At 39.7% G+C, this 22,981-nt stretch overlaps 1 protein-coding gene across 6 annotated transcripts in view; it reads left to right on the top strand.

Moving 5' to 3' along the window:
• The window catches only part of HELZ (helicase with zinc finger), a 169,778-nt gene that overhangs the window by 15,184 nt on the left and 131,613 nt on the right, over positions 1-22,981 (top strand). For all 6 annotated transcript variants that reach the window (XM_081317976.1, XM_081317978.1, XM_081317977.1 and 3 more), the window contains one exon: positions 18,935-18,971. Coding sequence is in view for 2 of the 6 variants with exons in the window: in XM_081317974.1 (XP_081174100.1) it covers positions 18,935-18,971 (37 nt within the window). In the remaining 4 variants the exon portion in view is untranslated. The remainder of the gene's footprint in view (positions 1-18,934; positions 18,972-22,981) is intronic.

Genomic DNA, 22,981 nt, shown 5'->3' on the forward strand with positions numbered 1-22,981 from the left:
TTTACCAGTTGAATAGACTGCTGGAAGGTGGAAATCAGAAGACTTCCAGCACATTTCCCGTTTTATCTAAACAGACTACAGCAAAAACTGAACCAAAATTGTGAAAGCAAAGAAGACAAGCTAACTTCTTCAGTGGGTTTTGGGGAGATATTTGTAGAATCCAGTCAAAGCCTGGAGTGCATGGCAATCCTAAATCAAGTTACATTACTCTGTTATCCAGAAATGCATTATTAATGTTTGTTACAGTAATGAAAGTGAGTGCTCGAAAACTGAGAGATATAACTAAATTTATTTATTGTTTCCCTGGTAGTGCATAAATAGCTTGTTAGCCTGCTCATTTCTTTCATTCTTCCAATACATTCTAATTTGTGCCCTATAAATGCAAATTTTTATTTTTATTTGGGGAGTAATTAATTTTAGGAGCAGTGCAGACCCACCTTTTATTATTTTTATAAACAACTCAAAGCGACAAATATATCTAATACTGTTTCCTCCTCCTGTTTTCCTCATAACAAACCCTGTGAGGTGAATTGAGCTGACTAGCACAAAGTCACCCAGCTGGCTTTCATGGCCAAAGTGGGATTAGAACTCACAGTTTCCTGTCTTCTAATCTGGTGCCTTAATCACTAAAGCATATAATATATATGACAAATAAATACCTTGCAGTTTATATGACAGCATATATGCAGTAGCATGTGAAAAATCAGGGCGAGAAAATGCTACCTAGGTCAAATAAAAGGAAATGGTTCACAGCTGCACAATGGGCAGAGGAAGAGACTCAAAACATACTCCATGGCTTCTCAGGCTGTTATGGAGATCCTGAGAAACTTGTACTTTCAAACTTGTAGGATTCTGTTAATATACTGTAGCTTTACAATAAAGGAGAGTTAGCCCATCTGGTCATGCTTCCTGTCTGTTTTACCTGGGAAATATATGACAATATGCATTTTATTTAGACAATATATTTCTAAATAAGACTAAATTCCTATTCTTAATAATGTGTTATCTTAAAATATTGTACTTCATTAAGACCCATACTCGTCTTTATGTAAATGCTTTTGGCTTAAATATCAAGGGTGTTTACGTTGCATGACATACTAAAAAAAACTGGGTTGTGCGCCTTCTAAGCATTTTTAGTAAGATAAATATTCTACTCTTGAAAGAAATATAACTTGTTGTAATAGAAATGCCCTTGCATTTTAAATAGAGGGCAAATATGTTGTTGTAGAGATGGTGTTGTAGAGATGGTGGCAAAAGTATCAACTCACTTTTTATCTATTCATTATTTGATTTATTAATGTTTTTGCTTGAATCCGCATAAATGCCCTAACTCCTAACCCCTTTGAAAGAAAGGGGTAAAAATGCTAATTAGATTTATCACACTTCGCATGTAATCTGCTGCTATAATTAAATTGCAAATCTATTTTTATTTCTGTTCTGCATTGTATGCATTCTAGTGAAATAATTTAGATGTTAAAGTGTACTTTGAAACAGTCTCTGTTGTTTCCCCCCCCCCCTTAGAATGTTTGGGCACTAAAACAAGGTGGGGTGAGGAATGTTAATAGAAAATTGATGCCAATTTTCCAGACGTACCTTAATATAAATTCTGGAGTTTTCAGTTAATTAATTTGCATCAGAGACTAAAGAGGCAATTCTTGAATTATTGTTTAAATTCCCTTGATAGTATGCCTATAATTGCTTAGAAGGAGCAAATAATTTTTCTGTGGAATAGCCAGAAACTATACCATATAAAACAAAATTGTTGCAATATACCAAAAGTTCTGCCTTTGCAGGACTTTGCAGGGAACTATAGGTGTGAGAGTAAGCAGTCCTGCAAGTGACTTTGGCCTAAGCTCCGTGAAACTTTGCATATCAAAATGAGTATATTGTGAGTCAAAAAACAATAGCAATTAATACATTGGTTTCAATACAAGATTGATATGGTACTTCCAAGTAGTGCCACTCACCACCTAGCAATAGCAATAGCACTTAGACTTATATACCGCTTCACAGTGCTTTACAGCCCTCTCTAAGCGGTTTACAGAGTCAGCCTATTGCCCCCAACAATCTGGCTCCTCATTTTATCGTCCTCGGAAGGATGGAAGATTGTGTCAATCTTGAGCTGCTGAGAATCGAACTGCTGGCAGTCGGCAGAATTAGCCTGCAATATTGCATTCTAACCATTGCGCCACCACCGCTCACCACGCCACCTGGGCTGCCATATTGTGGGCTAGTTGCAATTTCCAGTATGTCATTAATGGCTGCCTCACAAGGAGCACCCTGCAAAAATTGAACCTTGAGATTATCAGTTCATCAATCGCTAGTACCAGGTCCTTTAGACACGGCTGGTTTAGATGCTGAAGGTGATTAAAAAAACCTTTCCCTGCAACAGGTCTTATGAAGCAGTTTAGTATTGATGCTAGTCCTAGGAGGATGCTCAGACTGCAAATCAGTTATTTGATGGAGAGTCTGTGCCCATTCCTCATGCTATGACTTCCCAACAGAATTTGAGATGCAAGAAAGGAAAAGTGTAGCTGAATATCATTAGCATATGGGCAACTGGCTCCAAAACAATATGATCCTTCTCAGCAGTTTTGTGTTGGTGTTAAAGCAATAAAAACTTGTGGGACCCCTATGGATCTTTTTGATTGTGGCAGATGTAAATCCAATAAATAAATCAGTAAAACCCCAAGGGGTCAAGCAGGTATCTCTCAGTCAAGAAATCTAAGAATGTTAACACAATTGCCCTCTCCCTGTCTGCCTTCCTATAAAGTTCATCCATCTAACTGTAATTATAACCATCTCTGTACCACGTTTGGGTCTAAACCCTGCCTGCAAATGATATATGTACCGTATATACTTGAGTATAAGCCGAATTTTTCAGCCCACTTTTTGGGCTGAAAAATTCCACTTCGGCTTATACTCCAGTCAACAAAAAAACTTACCGAGGACTTGTGCGCGGCCGAGGCTTTGGTGCTTCCGGGATCGCGCGCACCTCTCCCAAGCCACCGCCGTCCGGAGACCTGCCGAAGTTTGGGGAGGTTTGGGGAGGTGCGCCCCTCCCCAAACCTCCCCAAACGTCGGCAGGTCTCCGGACCTCCGCGCCCTGCCTGCCTGCTTCTTTCCGCAGCGGAAAGAAGCAGGCAGGCAGGGCGCGGAGGTCCGGAGACTTGGGGAGGTTTGGGGAGGTGCCCAAACCTCCCCAAACGTCGGCAGGTCTCCGGACGGCAGCGGCTTGGGAGAGGTGCGCGCGATCCTGGAAGCACCGAAGCCTCGGCCGCGCGAAAGTCCTCGGTAAGCTCCGGGCGGTCACTTGCTTCGCGTCTCCTGAGGGAAGGGGGGGGCGACTGGAGCGGGCGTGTTTCCTCGCCTGCTGGGCGCCGCGATTTGCCCGGGGAACGCGCGGGCCCCGAATGGCAGCGTGGAGCGAGGAAGCGGACAGCCAGGGCTTCCCCGAGAGCCGCGGCCACACAGGGTATTCCTGTGTATTCAGGCTTGCAAAATGGCGGATCGAGCCTCTGCTGGCGGCAGAGGCTTGCAGAGCGCGGATCCAGCCTCTGCCGGCGGCGGAGGCTTGCAGAACGGCGGATCGGCTTATACTCGAGTCAATAACTTTTTTCCAGTTTTGGGGGGTGAAATTGGGGGTCTCGGCTTATACTCGAGTCGGCTTATACTCAAGTATATACGGTAATTTGAAATTACTTACATGCAATTTGAAAGGAAGCCCATCATTTATTCTGTGATTGCCACAGTCGTTCAAACCCCTGCCCCCCAGATCTTAATTGCTTATGTCAAGACTGACATAGAAAACAAGCCGAGCATACAAGTAGTCCTCAACTTACAAACACAATTGAGCCAAATTTCCATTGCTAAGCAAGACATTTGTTAAGCGAGTCATACCCCATTTTACGACCTGTAAGTGAATTATGTGGTAGTTAAGCAAATCTGGCTTCCCCATTGACTTTGCTTATCGGAGGCTCCCTAAGAAGTTTGCAAATGACAATCCCAGGATTCTGGGATGCAGCAACCATCATAAATACATGCTGGTTGCCAACCACAGAAAGTTTGATTGTGTGACTGGGGAAGTTGCAGTGGTCATAAGTATGAAAACTGGTCATGACCTTTTTTTTCAGTGCCATTGTAACTGAACGGTCACTGAATGGTTGTTAAGGCAAGGGGTACCTGCATATGTTCCATCTCTTTCTATGGGGGGTGAGCTCTTACCCCCCGTGGATAGGGCTCGCAACTTGGGAGTCCTCCTAGATTCACGGCTTACTCTGGAAGATCATATAGTGGCCGTGACTAGGGGGGCTTTCGCCCAGGTTTGCCTGGTGCGCCAGTTGCGGCCCTATCTGGACCGGGATGCCCTGTGTACGGTCACTCATGCGCTCGTGACCTCTCGCCTTGACTACTGTAATGCTCTCTACATGGGGCTTCCCTTGAAGACCACTCGGAGGCTCCAACTGGTACAGAATGCGGCCGCGAGAGTTGTCTTGGGGGTTTCCCGGTACTCCCATGTTACACCTTTGCTCCGCGAGCTGCATTGGTTACCAGTTGTCTTCCGGGTGAGGTTCAAGGTCTTGGTCATGATCTTTAAGTCCTTACATGGCATGGGTCCGGGTTACCTCAGGGACCACCTGCTGCCGGCGTCAACTTCCCTCCGCCCAGTACGTGCCCACAGGGAGGGCCTCCTCAGGGTGCGTCCGGTCAGGGAATGCCGACTGGTGGCCCCCAGGGGGAGGGCCTTCTCTGTGGGCGCTCCGGCATTATGGAACCAACTGCCGGTTGAGCTCCGGATGGCATCAGACCTCCGAACCTTCCGCCGCGGGCTGAAGACCCACTTATTTGAATTAGCTGGTCTGGCCTGATGGGGAATATGGGTTTTTAAATTGGTGTTTTTTAGTACTTTATTATTGTTTTTTAACTGGGCACTGGTTTAATTTCTTTTTAACTTTTGTATCGTTATTTATATATGCCCTGTGAACCGCCCTGAGTCCCTAGGGAGAAGGGCGGTATAGAAATCAAATAAACTATAACTATAACTATAACTATATATTTTCAAGTTATATGTTTGCGAGCATATCGTACCTAAGTAAACATACAAATTTTCTTCAGTGATTCATTGCATCATTATTTTAAAAAAGAGAAATTACATTTCTAATTAACCATTGTGTTAGAGGCATACAAAATGGCAAATTCCAAGAGATGAAAATATGTCCTGATAAATCTTAATCAACCGCAGGGCATAGCAGGAGGCCAAACAGATTGCAGGGTGCATAAATATTAAATGATATTTATTATTTCTGTAGCATGGTAGATTGCTCTGCACAGTTAAATATCTAAATATCTACAAAAGGTAAACTATTGCCGATGCTTTTATGACTTTGATTTTGCTCAATTTTAAATTTAGTTAAGCATCTCAAGCTTGGGTATAAATTATATAAACAATATTAGTTATTGTTGTATCAGTCTCATCATTCTAATATACACCTAGGGCAGAGACTGGAAACTCAAATAATGCCAAGCCCTGTGGGCTGGCAGAGTTTCAAATATGAACCATTTGGATTTCTGCAAAGGCTTTTATTTCTAATAAGGGGATGTAACAGAATCTTGAGGGCCTGCCAAAGCAATTCTGCTCAACTTATACCTGGAGTAATTAGGGTGGAATTGTTCTGAATCTCTTTCTCATGTTTGTCCATTCCTACCCTGTGCTGAGGCATTCTTTTGCAGTGGTCCTATTTCCTGATTCACTTTCTCAGGGTCTGTTTGACATAAATAGCCAAAAGTATTGTATGAGTTCATTAGCTCAAGAACTGCAGTACTGAATGTTTTAATGCATTGATGCAAAAGTCTCTAATGAATCAGAAATGAAGAATATAATGGTACCGGTATTCTGTTAAACAAATGTTTAAATAAACTACTGCAAAACAGTTAATTTTTATTATTTATTGATTTATTTTGATTTGTATGGCTGACTATCTCATTTAAGTGACTCTTAAATGTCATTGTTTCACTTATTGTTTGTCATGTATTAGATCTCCAGTATTTAGTTTGAGACAAAGAGACTCTTAGTGTTGCTTGGAAATGTTTCTCAGCAAGCCTTGACCTCAATACAGATTTGTTAACATTCATAAAAAAAGAAAAACTGTTTTAATATATGTATGTATATACCCACAAAGAAATGTCTGGAAATATCAAATTCCAGCATTTATTTTCTTCAGAATACTGAAACTCAGCTAACTTCTTTTGTGTTTCCTCAGCAGCATTTTAAGTGTCCACAGCAACAAGGTACCAAAAAGTTGTGGTTTAAGTGCTATAAAAGCCTTAAAACTGTTAGCAAAAATATTTTACTAATTTAAGAATTATATCTGAAAACTCTTTTAAAAATTAGGATTTAGCTTTATTTAAGAAAGTCCGAGTGTTCAAGTGTTCTTCAAAAAAGATTCTCATAAAACCTTTAATTAGATTTATTGAAAGGCAAAATTCATTAACTTATAGAAATCTTGGTAATTAGATATTTCCATTTTAATGCCATATTTAGTATGACATTGGCAGGGGCTTTCTAATTTCTTGCTTGCAAGTGTTTTATGGATGGGGAAGTGACCTACCTTTTTCCTGATAATGGAGGAATTTTTGAGTAGTAATGATTTGGAAATTGTTATCTGCTTACTTAGGCTCTGAGAAAGACATAACAGAGCTGGCCACCCGCATATATTAATCCTTAATACATCTGTGCAGTTCACCTGTTATTCTAAAATTTTAAGTTTAGTGCATTCAGGTGATCAGATATATCTACTAGAACAGGGGTGTCAAACTCAATTTCATTGAGGGCCGCATCAGCATTGCGGTTGCCCTCAGGGGGCCGGGTGGGTATGGCCAGGGTGGGCATGGCCTACTGGGTGGGCGTGGCTAGAGTGCGTATGGCCTACTTGGGTGGGCGTGGCCAGCTCTACATCATTCGCATCAAGGGTGCCTATGGGGGCCTGGGCAGGAGTGGGACAGATCTGAGGGTCTCTGGCAGAAGGAGGGTCTCTGGGCCAGGGCCAAGGCAGTGGGGGCCGTTCTCTCACTGTTTCCAGGATGGCTTCGCGGGCCACATGAAACCACTTCGCGGGCCGGATCTGGCCCCCGGGCCTTGTGTTTGACATGTCTGTACTAGAACAGCAAGATTGTCCATAGAAGTAGTTATAGTTGGTCGCGTAATCAGCCAGATGTTTAGACCATTTGGCACTTTTGTCTACCTATCAAGTTCATTGTTGTTTAATTAAATACCATTAAAGTTATCATCAGTGGATATAAGCCAGGGGTCTTCAAACTTCACCCTTTTATGACTTGTGGACTTCAACTCCCAGAATTCCTCAGCCAGCGTGCCTGGCTGAGGAATTCTGGGAGCTGAAGTCCACAAATCATAAAAGGGCCAAGTTTGAAGACCTCTGATGTAAGCTATTCAAAGTAAAGCTGCCTTTTGCAATTGATGGTGATTTTGTCAATGCTGATGTTTTCAAGTGGTGCTTCAGATGTACTGTCTTTGCTTTCTTTTGCTGCAGTCACTCTCTTTGCATTATTTTCATATCTTTTATGATTTTCTTTATTTTTTCTCTTCAGTTTTCTCCAGATATTGCATTGTCCACTATCCAGACTTGTCTTTCTTATTGTTATTCTTATTCTTTAACATAAGAGACTGACTCCAGTAGTATTAGCAAGTTTAGGAATCTCTTTGTTTTTCATTTTCAAGAAGAAATTACGTTTCTTTCTAGGGCAAATACCTTCAGGACTCATGGATCTATGAAATGAATAGTTCACCTCAGTGGCTACTTCCCGCTCTTCTTCCCAGACATAAAGAAGCTGGTCTGGAAATCATGACTTTATTTCTGGCTAGGGGAAGAAAGGCTAATGTAGAGAGGCAGAAGGCGAGATGGTGGTTGTTTTGCAGGCTTGTACTCCCCAGTGAAGCTGATTTTCCCTGTACAGGATTCCAGAAATAGGTAGTGAAGACTGCCATCAAAACACTTGCGGGTCTGTGCAGTTGTCTCTGACAAATTGTGCTATCAGGGTGTAAACACAAGAGAGCCTGGGCAGTGGCCTTGAAGCAAGTATTCACAAACCATTTCATAAACAAAAAAGGACAGAAGCACTCCTTCAGTCCAGGGAAGGAAAATATTATTACAAAGAGATTCAGGCTGAGTCCGCTCTGCTCTAGTGAAAAGCCCAAAATAAAAGCACAATCAGATTTGAAAGATTCTGTCATTTACAGCCTGTCTTGATAAAGCACAGATAATCCGTGACTTATAACCATTCATTTAGTGACCATTTGAAGACACTAAGGGACTGAAAAAAGTGATTTATGACCACTGCATGCACTCAGGAACATTGCAGCATCCCCAATGGTCATAGGATCAAAATTTGGGTGCGTGAGAACCAGCTTATACTTACAACTGTTGCAGCAGTCAACAGGTCATGTTAAACCTTCCCAGCCGGCTTCCAACAAAGCAGAGTTGGAAGCCCGATTCGTTTATAAAGATCGCCTGATTCACTTAACAGTGAAGTGATTCACTTGACAACCAGGGCAAGAAAAGTCATAAAATTGAGTGTTATTCATTTAACAACCACCTTCCTCAGCAACAGAAATTCTGGTCTAAATTGTGGTTGTAAGTTGAGGGCCACCTCCAGATTCTAGCCTTCCAGTGGAGATAGTTTCCTGATCATGTCTGCCTCCTAGGAATTGCAGTAAAAAATGAAGCTGGCAAGGAGAAAGCCTGCATTGCTCAGACCAGACAGGCCATTATGTAAATGTGGACCGGTGCATTTCAGTCTCAAAGCTGGAGAAAATATTTAAGATTTAAGCATGGTACGGAGAAAGGAGGTAGGAGGTTTCTGTATTCTGCATCATATCTTCTGCATATATGTTCCTTCGTTCTTGTTTACAATAAAGCATCTTATCTAATAGTATCAAGTATTAAACTTTCTTCTATTACCCAATCCTGAATGTGAGATGGAATATCTGGAAGAAGACAGATTTATAATAGTGTATGTTCAAAGTTACAACTGTGCTAGTGATTTCAGACCATTTTTCACACTTATGACCATTGCAGCATCTCCATGGTCATGTGATTTACATTCAGATGCTTGGCAACTGGTTCATATTTATGACGGTTGGAGTGTCCTAGGGTCATGCGATCCCCTTTTGCAATCTTCTGACAAGCAAAGTCAATGGGGAAGCCAGATTCACTTAACAACCGCGTTACTAATTTAACAACCGAAGTGATTCTCTTAATAAATGTGGCAAGAAAAGTTATAAAATGGGGCAAAACTCACTTAACAAATTTCTCACTTAGCAACATAAATTTTGGGCTCAATTGTGGTTGAAAGTTGAGGACTACCTGTATATTTAATGGCCGCCCCTTCACTGGATGCATTCGAGTAGTGACTAATTCATTGGGGATGCTTTAATTTGTATTCTGCACTAAACAAAGGTTGGCTTAAAAGGTCTCTTCCAAACTCATGGTTCAGTGAATTGGTAGGGCTTCTTGAAGCTAGACTAATTATGCTTTCTCCAAAAATAATGTGAAGAGTGAAACTGTACTAAACCTTTATTAAGTTGAATTTTCTGTAAATAAGCCCCAAATGATGATTATCTTCAGAATTTGATTTGTTACTAAGAATTGAAAAATATAGATGACTTCATTGGCTTTTCTTTTTTTTTTACTTGCTATGTTTTTAAATGGAGTTCTTTAACTATTAGTCTGATATGTCATAGCAGGTCATGATAATGGGCTTCTTCCCAACTTGTAGACTTATGTAATCAATGCACACTTTCTTATACAGAACTAAATTTGGATTATTTCCGAGCCATTTACCTATCTGTGAACTTATTCTTTCACAGCTTCTTATATGGGAAGAACAGGTAATATTTATATTAGTATCAGTGAGCTAGATGCTTCTTTGTTTATGCACCTCTTCATCTTCAGTCAATGACAGCTTCCATTCCCAGAACACACTGTGACTCCTGTGGAATAATAGAAACTATTTTCTGCGCTTGCTTTTGTTTTTTTTATTAGTTCTTTTAAGCACTTTCCCTACTATTTTCCGTTAAAGGCAATAATATTCTCATATCCATTAACCGCTGAACACATTCCAATGCTTTATGTGCTGGGCTTAGCAAAAGTCTGTTTTGAAGAAAAAGGATAAAATAGGAGATGTTGCCTAGTCTGTCTTTTGTTGCCATTGTAGGCATCTGGTTCATTGGAATAGACTCTTGATCTTCCAACCTTGGTATGCAGGCAGTTGAATTTTCTGGCAATCGTGGCTGCAGATCATATTCAGTGTCTTAACTTTTGTAGCCTGTCTTCTTTGTTTTTTTGTACTTTCCTAATGGAGACCTGCAGCAAAAATAAGAAACCTAGGAATAACAGAAGCATCTGCAGTTATTACAAATTGTTGCCTATTTATTGCATGTCACACCTTAAGATAGTGTTACGCTCTCTATAGATTGCCACTTCTGATTTGATAGAGTTTGTTTGGCCTGGTGGTTTGTAACTTCTTCAGTGGTTCTGTTTTTCCCTAGTTATCCTACAGAAATGGATTAAATTATGCAATACAATAATATAAAAGTATCTGTATATGAATCCACCGTAGTCTCTGTTTTTTCCAATAAAGTGCCTTCCCATGGTACACCCCATCTCAACTGTTGTGTCTCATCATTAATTGTGCATAGCTTAGTATTAGATAAACTTTATTAAATCTAGTGTAACGTAAGACCACAAAGGACAAAAAAAAATCTAATCCCTCCCATATACAGTCCTTTCTTTTGACATGTGAAACAAACATATATAATGCCAACTTAAAACATGAGCCGTTGAAACCTGCTGAGTTTAATTTACAATGTTTTTTTCTAACATGACATATAGTTGTTCAAAGATTGCAGTGGACCTAGGGGATATTTTTCCTCCTTATTTGTTGTGACAGGTATACAACTTTAGCTGAAGGGCCATATCAGTTTTTACGTATGACATATTGGCTATCACGCTTCCAATTTAAGTGTGGTCAGGGTCCATTTTGAGATAAGAGTTCCAGAGTTTTAAAAATTAAAAATCCATACATAAAAAATCATTTTGCTACTTAACAGGCCACTATAAAATGCGTAAGAGAGCTCACATTTTTAACTCCAAACACATTAGGATGTTCTGGAACTACAAAAAAGCACTGCATATTTTTTTTTCTCCCTGTGCTATATATCTGTTTGTAATTTTTACCCACTCTATTGCCTGTTCATATGAAACAGACAAGCAGGGTGAATAATGAATAAACTGATCTATACTGAAGTTTCCATTTTTGAGAAAGTATTTCATGGAACGCTGACAGAAAGGTTGCTACCTTGCCAGAAGGAAAATGGTGAGACTTCTCTCATCCACGACTCTGTACCTCCATAATGCTCTGTATTCATTAGCTGGCCGTTGTTTTTTCTCAGCATAATTGAGCATAGTTTTGAATAAAGCACTAGGGCTTTCCCATTTTTATTACTATGAAGCCTCTATTTTTAAACGAAGGTGATGTCAAAAATAGTACTTTGTTTTTGAATATGCTTGTGTTTAATTTTGAAAGAAAAATAACCAAATGAATATGGAGTCCAGCAGACACCAAGGATCTTTCCATTGGCACAATGGGCATCCAGTATCAGTTTGCAGAGTTCTGTCCTCTATTAGGAACAAACACATCAAAAGAGTCAAGAACTTCAGAGAAAGTGATCAAAGTAGAGGAAGAGTGTTTGGAACTACAAAATAATGAGCAGATGTGAATGCTTTTCTTTTAGTTCAAGAGTGGCTTAACATATGGCATTTAAATGGGAATCCTTCAGAACATTAATTGCTAATCTCATTGTGGTTCTTTCAAAGACATTTCTAATTTACTGTGGAAACACTGGTATTGCTTTTAAGTTTATAGTTAAAACTATTCAGGGGCATTGTTTGGGTGGACCAAACATTTCAGTGAAAGTCATGCTTTTTTCAACATAACCTTTCTTCATGAATTATGGATCAGTCAAAGAGACAATAAGTTGGCAGCTATTAATGAATATTGAATAGGCAATTGTTGTTATGCAGGAAAATTAGTAGTAAGCCAAAAAAATTAAGAGTGTGAAAAAAAGAAAATAAAAATACTTTATACAACACCTTTCATTATATATATCATTACTTTCCTGTCCTTAAAAATTGTCCTTGCTTCTATTACAGGGCTTCATATGTTGACTTATGTTGCTTAAATTATATCACCTCTGTATTTTTCAGGATCTCATTACCTCTATCTAACCATGATATTTTCAGTCTCCCTTTCTTTTGTTCCATCATATAATCTGTCTGGCTTATGTTGCAGATCATTCATTCTCAGAGAATGCATCATCATCCCTATACAAGACCATGCATACATCCTTGTCCCCAATGAACCGACCTCTGACATCACCACAGGATTCTTTATAAATTAATCTATAAAAACATTATAGATAGTGCACAACCTTAACTTTTTGCTGAATATTGAACAATTCACTAAACCTTCCAGTTATATACATGCATGCTCCTTTCATCACATCCAGCAATCAAATTTTAACTCCTTAGTATAAAATATTCCATAATTCAGGCGTGTCCATTTTATCATAAGCTTTATCTAACCTAATAAATGTATACAATATTTCTTTTCTTACATTTATATATTTCTCAAAGACTTGCTGAAGAACATTTTTGTTTGCACGCTCAATGCCCAGCATAAATCTACACTGCTCTTCCAAAATATTGTTGATTGTCACATTGTGTTCCATTTCAGTCAGAACTTTGCTGACATTCCCAGAAAAAAACTTAGTTAGTTTTTGCAGTTTTTCTTGGTACTTTTTTCTTTGTATAGGAGAACAGTAATGTCATTCTTCCAATCAGACTCCGATGCTGCTTTCTTATACATACTAAACAAGGTGCACAGTTGTTCCATAAATAAGATCCAGTTCTAACATTAGTTCCATTACATCATGTATTTCTTCAGCATCCTCGTAGCATTTATAATTTTTTTGGCATAGTAACATTTATAGTTTGTTTTAGTTTCACTCTTTGGTATATCACTGTCCTCCCCATACAGGTTTCAATCTAAGATACTCCTTTTAGCATTCCGTCACCAGTTTCATCCCAAATCATTTCATCATGGGTATTTTAATTCTATTCATTCTGTTGAAGGATCCTTGTTTAACTCTATATTTTCATTATTCCTTGATTCCTTTGATTAAATTCTTTGCAACAATGCTTTATACATATTATAAAACATATTTCTTTCATTCTCATGTTTACTCCATTTTCTTATAGCCCTTTTACTTCATCATGTCACCAAGCATCTTTTTTCATATTTTTGACAGGGACAAAGAATCAGGCATGAGCAATAAATCAGCTTAACTAGAACTTAACATGGGATCCTGATTCTTTGTCCCTAGATAAGAATTAACAGAATTTAAGGGAGGGCTGGACTTGGATCTCTTGTGGGAATGTAAAACTCCAGACTGATTCCTCTCTTGACTCTGCCCCGAATTTTGCCTCTTCTACAACTTTCAATTTTTGTTATTTCACATACTATTTCTGTGACAGTCCATTGTAATAACTATTTTTGCTCTGTTCCAGTTTCCTCTTTTCTTACATCCACTTTCCATTCATTCTGCTGACATCGTATCTGTTTTAAAAATATTTTTTGAAACTAAAAACTTTACAGCATCTCTTCCTGAAGTTACCCCAAAATTGTCTTTCTTATATTTGGAACTTCATACCACTCTTGTTTCTGTCAAATTCTTTCATATTTCTTCATAAACAGAGAAATCTATAATGCTCTACATTAATTCCATAAATATGTGAATGGCTAGAGAGTATAATGCTTAGAGCACCACCCTTTGATATGAAAGGCTGGAGTTTGAATCCAGGGTGGTAACTACCTTACCAGTAGGGGTCTTTGGACACAGATCCCATAATGCTTCACATGTCTACCTTGAATACGAGAGTGACACAAACTAAGAGCATCATGCCACTTGGATGTCTCCCAGATTAACAAAGTCTATGTGAGATAAGCAAGGATAAGTAGGGTACTGGAAGAAACTGTACATATGAAATAAGATAACCTGAAATTGATTGAACATTACTACAACGGTAGACCTAATGAGAGGGAATATGTGAAAAATATGAGGGAACTATGGATAGATACGTTGAGAAACCAATGCTTTAACATAGGAAAGAAGGTGTTTTCACAATTGGAGATAGACCGACTACACATTGCATCCTAGACTGAGGTTCTGAAGGAACAAGTGGAAGTACAGCCAACATCTGAAGCTGGAATGTCACTGCCATCCCCTCGCATTACAGAGTGCAGCAGCTGATATGAGCCATAAGATTGTAGATAAACTAGCTACAGTCAACCTTGAGACTAGTTACCAAAGTTTAATGGCAATGCTATCTGATAGTATGCTAGAAGATTCCAATGGATCCCTATTACCACAATAACTCAAACCAATGAACTAGTATATGCTACAGTCTCTGTAATCCTGAAGATTCTTGGCTACACAATCAAGAAAAATATCAATACATACCACCCACCCATCCCCACCCATGGAAAATGAATTTGGAGGCTAAGATCAAGGTGACTCGAAGAGAAGTTAGATGATGATACTATAGAAAGAAATGGAGATTGATACAACTTGGCTACTAGAAAAATATAAGGGCTTGACTCCATCTGAAGCCCTGGAGGCTGCTAAATAAAGGTTCATGGCACTGGCTACTAGGCTAAGGTGATACACTAGAGAAGCACAGGTCAAGAAGATAAATGCCCTATTCACCAAAGAACCCAACTGCAGTGCAACTACACAGTGACAGCAGAGTCGCCACAGAATAAACTGAACAGTACTAGAAAAACATACAGGAGAAAAAGGAAGATACATAACACCAATGCAAAGTGGCTGCAGGAACTGAGAGCAGACCACAGCAATCTCCTGGAACAGGAACCAGTCACCATCAGAGCAATAAACATCCAATAGCAAGTCATGAACCTGAAGAGCCGGAAAGCGCTTGGGCTGGACATGATCCACAACTATTGACTAAAGAAGCTAGCAGCAGTGAATGAACTCCTAGCAGAGCAGATGAATTAGCTGCTATAGCAGCAGGCTCCCATCTAGACTGGCTAACACAAAGAAGCACAGTGCTGATCATGAAAGATCCCATCAGGGAACAGCAGCATCAAACTACGGGCCAGTAAACCTGACTCCCAAGCATCATAGCTGCCAAGCTACAGAGCCATATGGGCCAGTAGATAAGCACAGCTCAAAAGGGCATTGGGAACAACACCAGAGGCTCAAAACACCAGTTGCTCATAAGAGTCACGTAAGAATCAAGGTCTTCAAACTTGGGGTCTTCAAACTTGGCAACTTTAAGACCAGGGGCTGGCTGAGGAATTCTGGGAGTTGAAGTCCACAAGTCTTAAAGTTGCCAAGTTTGAAGACCCCTGGTCTAGATCATTGATGGCAAACCTATGACAGGTGTGCAAAAAGTGACGTGCCACAACATTGTGGATGACATGCCAGTATTCACTAAAAGCCATCAACTATTCTTGAAAGCACGCACCCTGTTCTTACGCAAGTTTAATGGCTAGGTTAATTGCTTATTTTTAAAAATTTATAATTATTATTAATTAATTATTAAAAACCAGCTTTTAAACATGACTGAATGAAAAGCATACACTCTTTCTTTCTTTCTTTCTTTCTTTCTTTCTTTCTTTCTTTCTTTCTTTCTTTCTTTCTTTCTTTCTTTCTTTCTTTCTTGTGTACCTATTTCAGTTTCTGATACATTGCTAGAATGAGGATAAAATATTTCTGATGATATTTATATTTATTGCACTACCTTTTCAGAATAGCCAAAAGGAGCTATATTCAGTGGATAAGCTTAACATTTATTTAATTTAATTGTTTAATAAACACATCAACAGAAGCGTTTAACTTCACCAACAATGTATTTTGAAAGTGTAAGGTATTGTTTATTCAGAGAAGGGTAACGTGCTTAAAAGGTGTGAAACTCCCTGGCTTTACTGACATTGCTTAATAATATCAAGCAGTATTATTAATTCATTTCTGTGCCCCAGTTCTTTTCTGTTCTAGTCCAGATGACTTTTCCCCTACTTCTACCATCGGCTATCACTGCAGGGTGTCTTGTTTCAAAATTCCCAGAAGCCCTAATTAGTAATGAAGATGTTAGTGACATGAATGCTCCTAGCAACAGTTCCTTAGCTCTCCTTGGTGAGCAGTATGTAGGATTTCACTGAATTAAAGCTGGCATATAACATATTAGGCATTAGCTATATATTGTCGACTGTCTTCAACAACAATCTCAACAGATTTCGCAATCAGATCATTGCAAAGTGGTGGATTACAGTGTGCTCAATCAAATTTCACAAGGGTATGAGGAAGATGGAGAAAACAGTTACATAAAAGCGATTGTTTTTTTGAATTGTTGCATCTAATGTGGATTCTATTGCAGTAAAAGAAGAAGAAGGTAACTTACTTTCCCTAAAATGAGTATCACTGCAGTGGATTGAGGAAATATATTGGGAGAGGATTTTGCTGAAGATGAAAACAGGAAATTACTTAACGTGCAAAACTGTGGAGCCAGATACATGTGTATGCAGGAATGTGGGTGTTAAAGCTATCCTGCATGTGAAGTGCTCCTGATTCATATTAGGATTTCTGTCGCTGAGTCATGGCAGACAGAAGATCAGAGCAGTCATGTGACCAAGCATGTGAATCACCCAAACAGCAGGAATACAAAGTGGTGGTGAAGCACTGTGCGGAAGCCCACGTTTTCTCTCTGCCAATATCCTCCCCACTCACTCCTCAGAAGCACGTCAGGCTGAAATCGACCGCATCAAAGCTGAAAGTCTTCTCGGTAGAACTGCTGCTTCTTTACAAGTAGTGAGTGCGATGCTTCCAACAGAATCAAGTGGAGTACTTTGGTGTGGCTGTGCAAGCAGGAATTGAAATTAAAGCATTTATTGACACCACACTCTTAAGCTGCTTGCAGCAAACATTTCTTGGTGTATTCATGTGTTTGATCTGCTCGGCTATATAACTAGTGGTTGCCAGTCTTGTTTCCTGTGTCTGTAGGTTTCATAAGTGTCGCTCCCTTATATATTGCTTTCTTCCATATGAGATAAAATGTAATATGCGAGGTTCTAAAGATAGAAGAATGACATTGACAGAGGAAGTTGGTATGGGAGGAAATAAATGAATGATTCAGTCACTGTGTTCTGTACCAGCCTGCTACCGGCCCTGCAGAAAAGGCAGGGACAACCTCTTTTACAAGAAGGCAAGAGGCTGGAACTAAGCCTACCAAATTTATGGATACAAAAGCAAACAAGACACGAACCATGAAACAGGAGCTATTCAAGCGGTTGCCTTCAGCAAACCAGCCCTCCCACGCATTCCCCTTTTATACAGTTCAGGGCGTGGCTTCTCTTTGCCTCCTTCCGAGGTGCCCCATTGCCTTTCTCTGTTTACTCCTGATTGACTGCCTCCTGCGTCGGGCGTCCTTGAACAGGGCCAGCTGTGGGTCATCTTCATCCACGCTGTCAGGCTCACACAGCTGGGTCTGCGTCGTGACCAGGTGGGAGGGGCCTGGCTCTCATCAGCAAGCTCTCCAACCCCCTCAGCAAGCTCTTCAACACCCCCCTCCTCCTCTGAGTCGTCCGACCCAACTGCCGAACCCACAGGCTGACCCTGAATCACAACACACTGTAGGGTAGTTTTTTTAAGGAGAGATGATGGGGAAACAAAACAGCAAGGGTATCCAGTGGAAGTCTTGGAAGTTACTGGATTGTGGTAATAGTTCTGATACAGAGTGGATTTTCAAACGTGGTTTGCCCTGAATACTTTTTGAGATTTGGTCTGCCTTAAGATTAAAGCAATGAGGGTAATAAGTGGAAAGATATTAAGAGTATGAAAGTTACTGGAGAGCTTTTCAACAAAATAACATTTAAGTTGTTATTTAAAGTAAGAGATATTTTATAAATTACCTGCTGACCAATATGAATGTAAAATAGCTCTCAAATACCAATTGTATAGATTTTATTTGTCTCAGTGTTTGCCTTGTGTGGCTTCTGAGTAGAAAGACAACCCACAGATCAAATAAACTGGATCTTTGATTTGTGACATTCTCACTTTTTTTTTTACTGGTGGTACTTATAAGTATTTAAATTGAAAAGATGAAAACTGTAGAAAAATGCATTTTTAGAAAAATGCATTTAAATGAAAAATTCCTCGTGTAGATTTTATGTATCAGTTTTGATGCTGGATATCTGGCTATACCTAAGTTTGGGCACTTCCATGTGATGTCATTGTGTCACTCCCAGATCTTCTTTGCCTTCCATTGTTTCCTTGTTGGTGTCCTTTTGGTAGCTGAATTGTCTTACTTTTGGTTCACCTGCAATTTCAACGGGCCTACTCTGAAGCTCATCTTCAGCTGGAGATCTGAAGAATTAGAAAATGTCATTTTTTCATTAAGGGGAACTCTTTGATCTTACCCTTCCTCATTTTAATGTATGAAACTCTGAGTTACAGTCACCCAAGAAGGCTTGTAAAGAAAATGCTGGCCTCACAGCTTCATATCTTCTTTTTTTGGCAACCGTGGCAGATTGACAAGATATAGTTAGTTTTTAACCTTCTCTTCACATCTGTAAAGAAAGAAGCTACTTGGATTATTTTTCTGGCTTTGAATGAATTTTGGTTGCTATAGGAACTGTCACAGCTTGGGTTCCTGATTATGTTTATAGGCTGTGAAATTCTGAATAAGTCAAAATTTCTGATGAAAATAATTTTAATTATTTAAAGAATACAGCTCCATTAGTTATAAATTTATGGCTAACCATTCTTTTTTCTTTTTTACAGAAAAACTATGGAAAGGCAGATGAAGACTGTAGGCATGGTATGAAAATTAAATTGTTTCTTCGAATTTCTAAACATTAAGAAATGATTCTGCATTTAATCTGCAAGTGAAATAAAATTGTCCAATTATGGGTCTTGTCTAAAATGCTTGCTTGGATTACAGTTCTGCTTCGAGCTCAGATTTCATTTATCTGACCTCTGTTTTTGTAGTAGCTCTTCCTGCTGTTCCTCAAACTTATTCTTTCTACCCATTACAATTATTGACATTTGCACAGATGGAGGTAGTCTGTTAGAAATAATATTGTTAATAGAATGGAATAAAAATGGATACTAAATGCAAGACTAAGTCTGACTATTAAAGACCATTCTTGCTTTAATGTGCTATTTCCTATACATTTAAATATTAATAAAAATTATTGTAAAATAATGAATAGGTGTTACTATACAAGATTGTCCCTTCTGAGATTTATAAAATGTGCAGTTTAAATTAATTTTGGTTATTTGCTACTAGAAAGGAAATAAAAGAGCCTTGGTGGAGCAGTGGGCTAATGCCTCCTTAAGTAACACCAGCTGCCTGCAATTAGTGCAGGTTCGCATCCCACCAGGCTCAAGGTTGACTCAGCCTTCCATCCTTCCGAGGTAGGTAAAATGAGGACCCAGACTGTTGGGGGCAATAAGCTGACTTTGTAAAAATGACACTTGGGGGGGGAAAGCCCTAATAAGCAGGCATATACATAGAATGAAGGCTATTGCTAAGCACATTGATTTGTGCTTCTTAGATTGTAAGCCGCCCTGAGTCTTCGGAGAAGGGCGGGATATAAATGGGATTTAAAAAAAATATGAGATATAATTATTATTTGTGTTCAAATCTCTTGTGTTTTTAGACAGGGGAAATTAGTCCCCATTTCTTAATTTAATCCTAGATGTAATTGTTACTTACAGCACCTATCCTTGCTTGTTCTTTAAAAGTTATGGGTAGTTTTTTTTAAACTTAAGATACAGGGATGCAGTTTGTCTAAAGTGAAGTCTATATAGTTTTTTCTATACTAAAGGGATATAATTTTTCTGAACTGAGGTCCATACTTTGTCTTTGAATAATAGGGTATGGGCTCTGTTTCTGGAAATCAAAATTGGGGATGGTCACATGGAATGAGAGGTGGCCAGATTAGCTGTTTTTGAGAAGAAGGAGGTTGACGTATGAAAATAAGTCTGTGGAGCTACTGGAGGCACAAAGCTCAGGAGAGAACCAGGCCATGGTTGTAGCTTAGGTGTCTGCAGGCAGAAGAAGATGTGCATGTACAGGTAGTCCTTGACCTATCACCACAATTGAGCCCAAAATTTCCATTCCTAACCAAGACAGTTGTTAAGTGATTTTTGCCCCATTTTATGATCTTTCTTGCCACAAGAATCACTGCAGTTAAGTTACTACTAACACAGTTAAGTGAATCTGGCTTCCCCATTGACTTTGCTTGTCAGAAGGTCTCAAAAGATGGTCATGTGACCTAAGACACTGCAACCATAACAAATACATACCAACTAGCAAGCGTCTGAATTTTGATCATGTGACCATGGGGATGCTGCAACGATCGTAAGTGTGAAAAACGATCATGTCATTTTTTTTCAGTGCCGTTGTAACTTTGAATGATCACTAAACAAATGATTGTAAGTTGAGGACTACCTGTACACATCCATGGTTAATACGTGTATTTCAGCACATTCTTTACATTCGTTTAAACTCTGTTAACATTGTTAATTCTCTCCATCTTATGCGGTTACACATAAAAATGCCTCAAGCAGACAAGGAAAAAGTGTTCTATTACTGTTTCCCCTCGAAAGTAAGACCTACCCTGAAAATAAGCCCTAACTTGATTTTTTTGGGAGTGGGCGTAATAAAAGCCCTACTCCAAAAATAAGCCCTAGTTTTGGGGTGAGGCACAGGCCTAAAAATCAGGGTGGTGGTGGAACTGTCCCACGTGCCCCGCACCTGCTTACCTTACTGGTAGGACTGCTGCAGCCAGGCTTCCCCTGCCCTGACACTTGTTGCGCTGCATGGCTCATCGTGCTGGTGCTGCCACTTGCAGTGGGAGGCCACACAGCACTTTGAGCCATTGCTGCTGCTTGTGGCAGGAGGCCACATGGTGCTTCATACCGGTGCCGCTGCTTGTGGCAGGGAGCCAGCCGCGTGGTGCTTTGGGCCCTTGCCACTGCTCATTGCAGGACACTGCACGACACTTCGGGCCGTTATCATAGCCCAAAGCACCTCGTGGCCTCCTACTGCAAGTGGCAGCAATGGCCCAAAGTGCTGCGTGGCCTCTTGCCGTGAGTGGTGGCAATGGCCTGAAGCATCTTGCGGCCTCCTACTACAAGTGGTGGAAACGGACGGAAGCAGTGGATGGCCTCTTGCCATAAGCAGTGGCAATGGCCCAAAGCGCTGAGAAGCATCCTGCTGCGAGTGGCAGCACAGATGTGAAGCACCACATGGCCTCTTGCCACAAGTGGTGCCAATGGCCTGAAATGCCGTGCAGCCTCCTGCAAGCGGTGGCAACAGCCCAAAGTACTGTGCGGCCTCCTGCAGCGAGCGGCGGCACCGGCATAATGCACCACATGGTGTCCAGCCATAAGCAGCGGCATGACAAGTGTCAAGGCGTGGGAGGCCTGATTACAACGGTCCTTAACATAAGACATCCCCCCAAAATAAGACCTAGTGCCTCTTTTGGAGGCAAAAAAAATAATACAAGAAATACGGTAGATTCAGTATAAGTTCTCTCTCCAAAACGTGATTGTAGTGGGAAAAAGAGGTCTAAGCCAGTCCAAAGGCGACACTGATAATATTCTCCTTCCAGGTTTAAATTTTCAAAAAGTCTTTATTCTCACAAATGAACCCTAGCAATCAAGTCTGTGCATGTAAAAGCCACAGGCTACATTAAGTGCTGCGTTGAATTTAAGTGCTTATATTTGTTGATATCACTTGTTCTAAAATGCATACTTATATAAGAGTATTTTCATTCTAAATTGGTTATCTTCATTAATTTGAATGAATAATGGATAGTGAATTACGTGAATGCAGCCAGTGTGTCATGGCCTCAAAAGGAGATCCAGTTAATATAATCCAAGATTCATATTTCCAAACATTGTAAACATTGGACTTTCATGTTTAGGAACTCTTTAAACAACACAATGTACTGTATTTAATAATAGGATGTCTTATCTTGTGTTCCCTTTATTTTTTTGAGCAGTATATATGGTAAAAGGTAAAGATTCCCCCGCACATGCATGCTAGTCGTTTCCTACTCTAGGGGGCAGTGTATATGTATATATGTATATATGTGTATATATGTGTATATATGTGTATATATATATATATATATATATATATATATATATATATATATATATATATATATATATATATATATATATATATATATATATATATATATATATATATATATATATATATATATATATATATATATATATATATATATATATATATATATATATGGATCTTTGGTTATTTGGGTTTTTTCCCACGTAGAATTGAAGGTGTAAAAGCAACGTTTCGACGAAATCCCATCCGTCATCATCAGGCTGGTAGCTTCAGCTTCCTTCTTCTGGGAGAAGCATGTGGTAGTGACTGTTTGCTTCTCCCAGAAGAAGGAAGCTGAAGCCACCAGCCTGATGATGACGGATGGGATTCCATCGAAACGTTGCACCTACACCTTCAATTCTACGCGGGGAAAAACCCGAATGACCAAAGATCCATATATATATATATATATATATATATATATATATATATATATATATATATAATAACACGGTGGCTCAGTGGGTTAGGACGCTGAGCTTGTTGATCAGAAGGTCGGCAGTTTGGTGGGTCGAATCCCGAGTGCCGTGTAGCAGAGTGAGCGCCTGTTACTCGTCCCAGCTTCTGCCAACCTAGCAGTTCGAAAGCACGTAAAAATGCAAGTAGAAAAATAGGGACCACTCCGGTGGGAAGGTAACAGTGTTCCGTGCGCCTTTGGCGTCTAGTCATGCCGGCCACAT

This window comes from Vipera berus (assembly GCF_964194415.1).
Source record: "Vipera berus genome assembly, chromosome: 2".
Classification (NCBI taxonomy): domain Eukaryota; kingdom Metazoa; phylum Chordata; class Lepidosauria; order Squamata; family Viperidae; genus Vipera; species Vipera berus.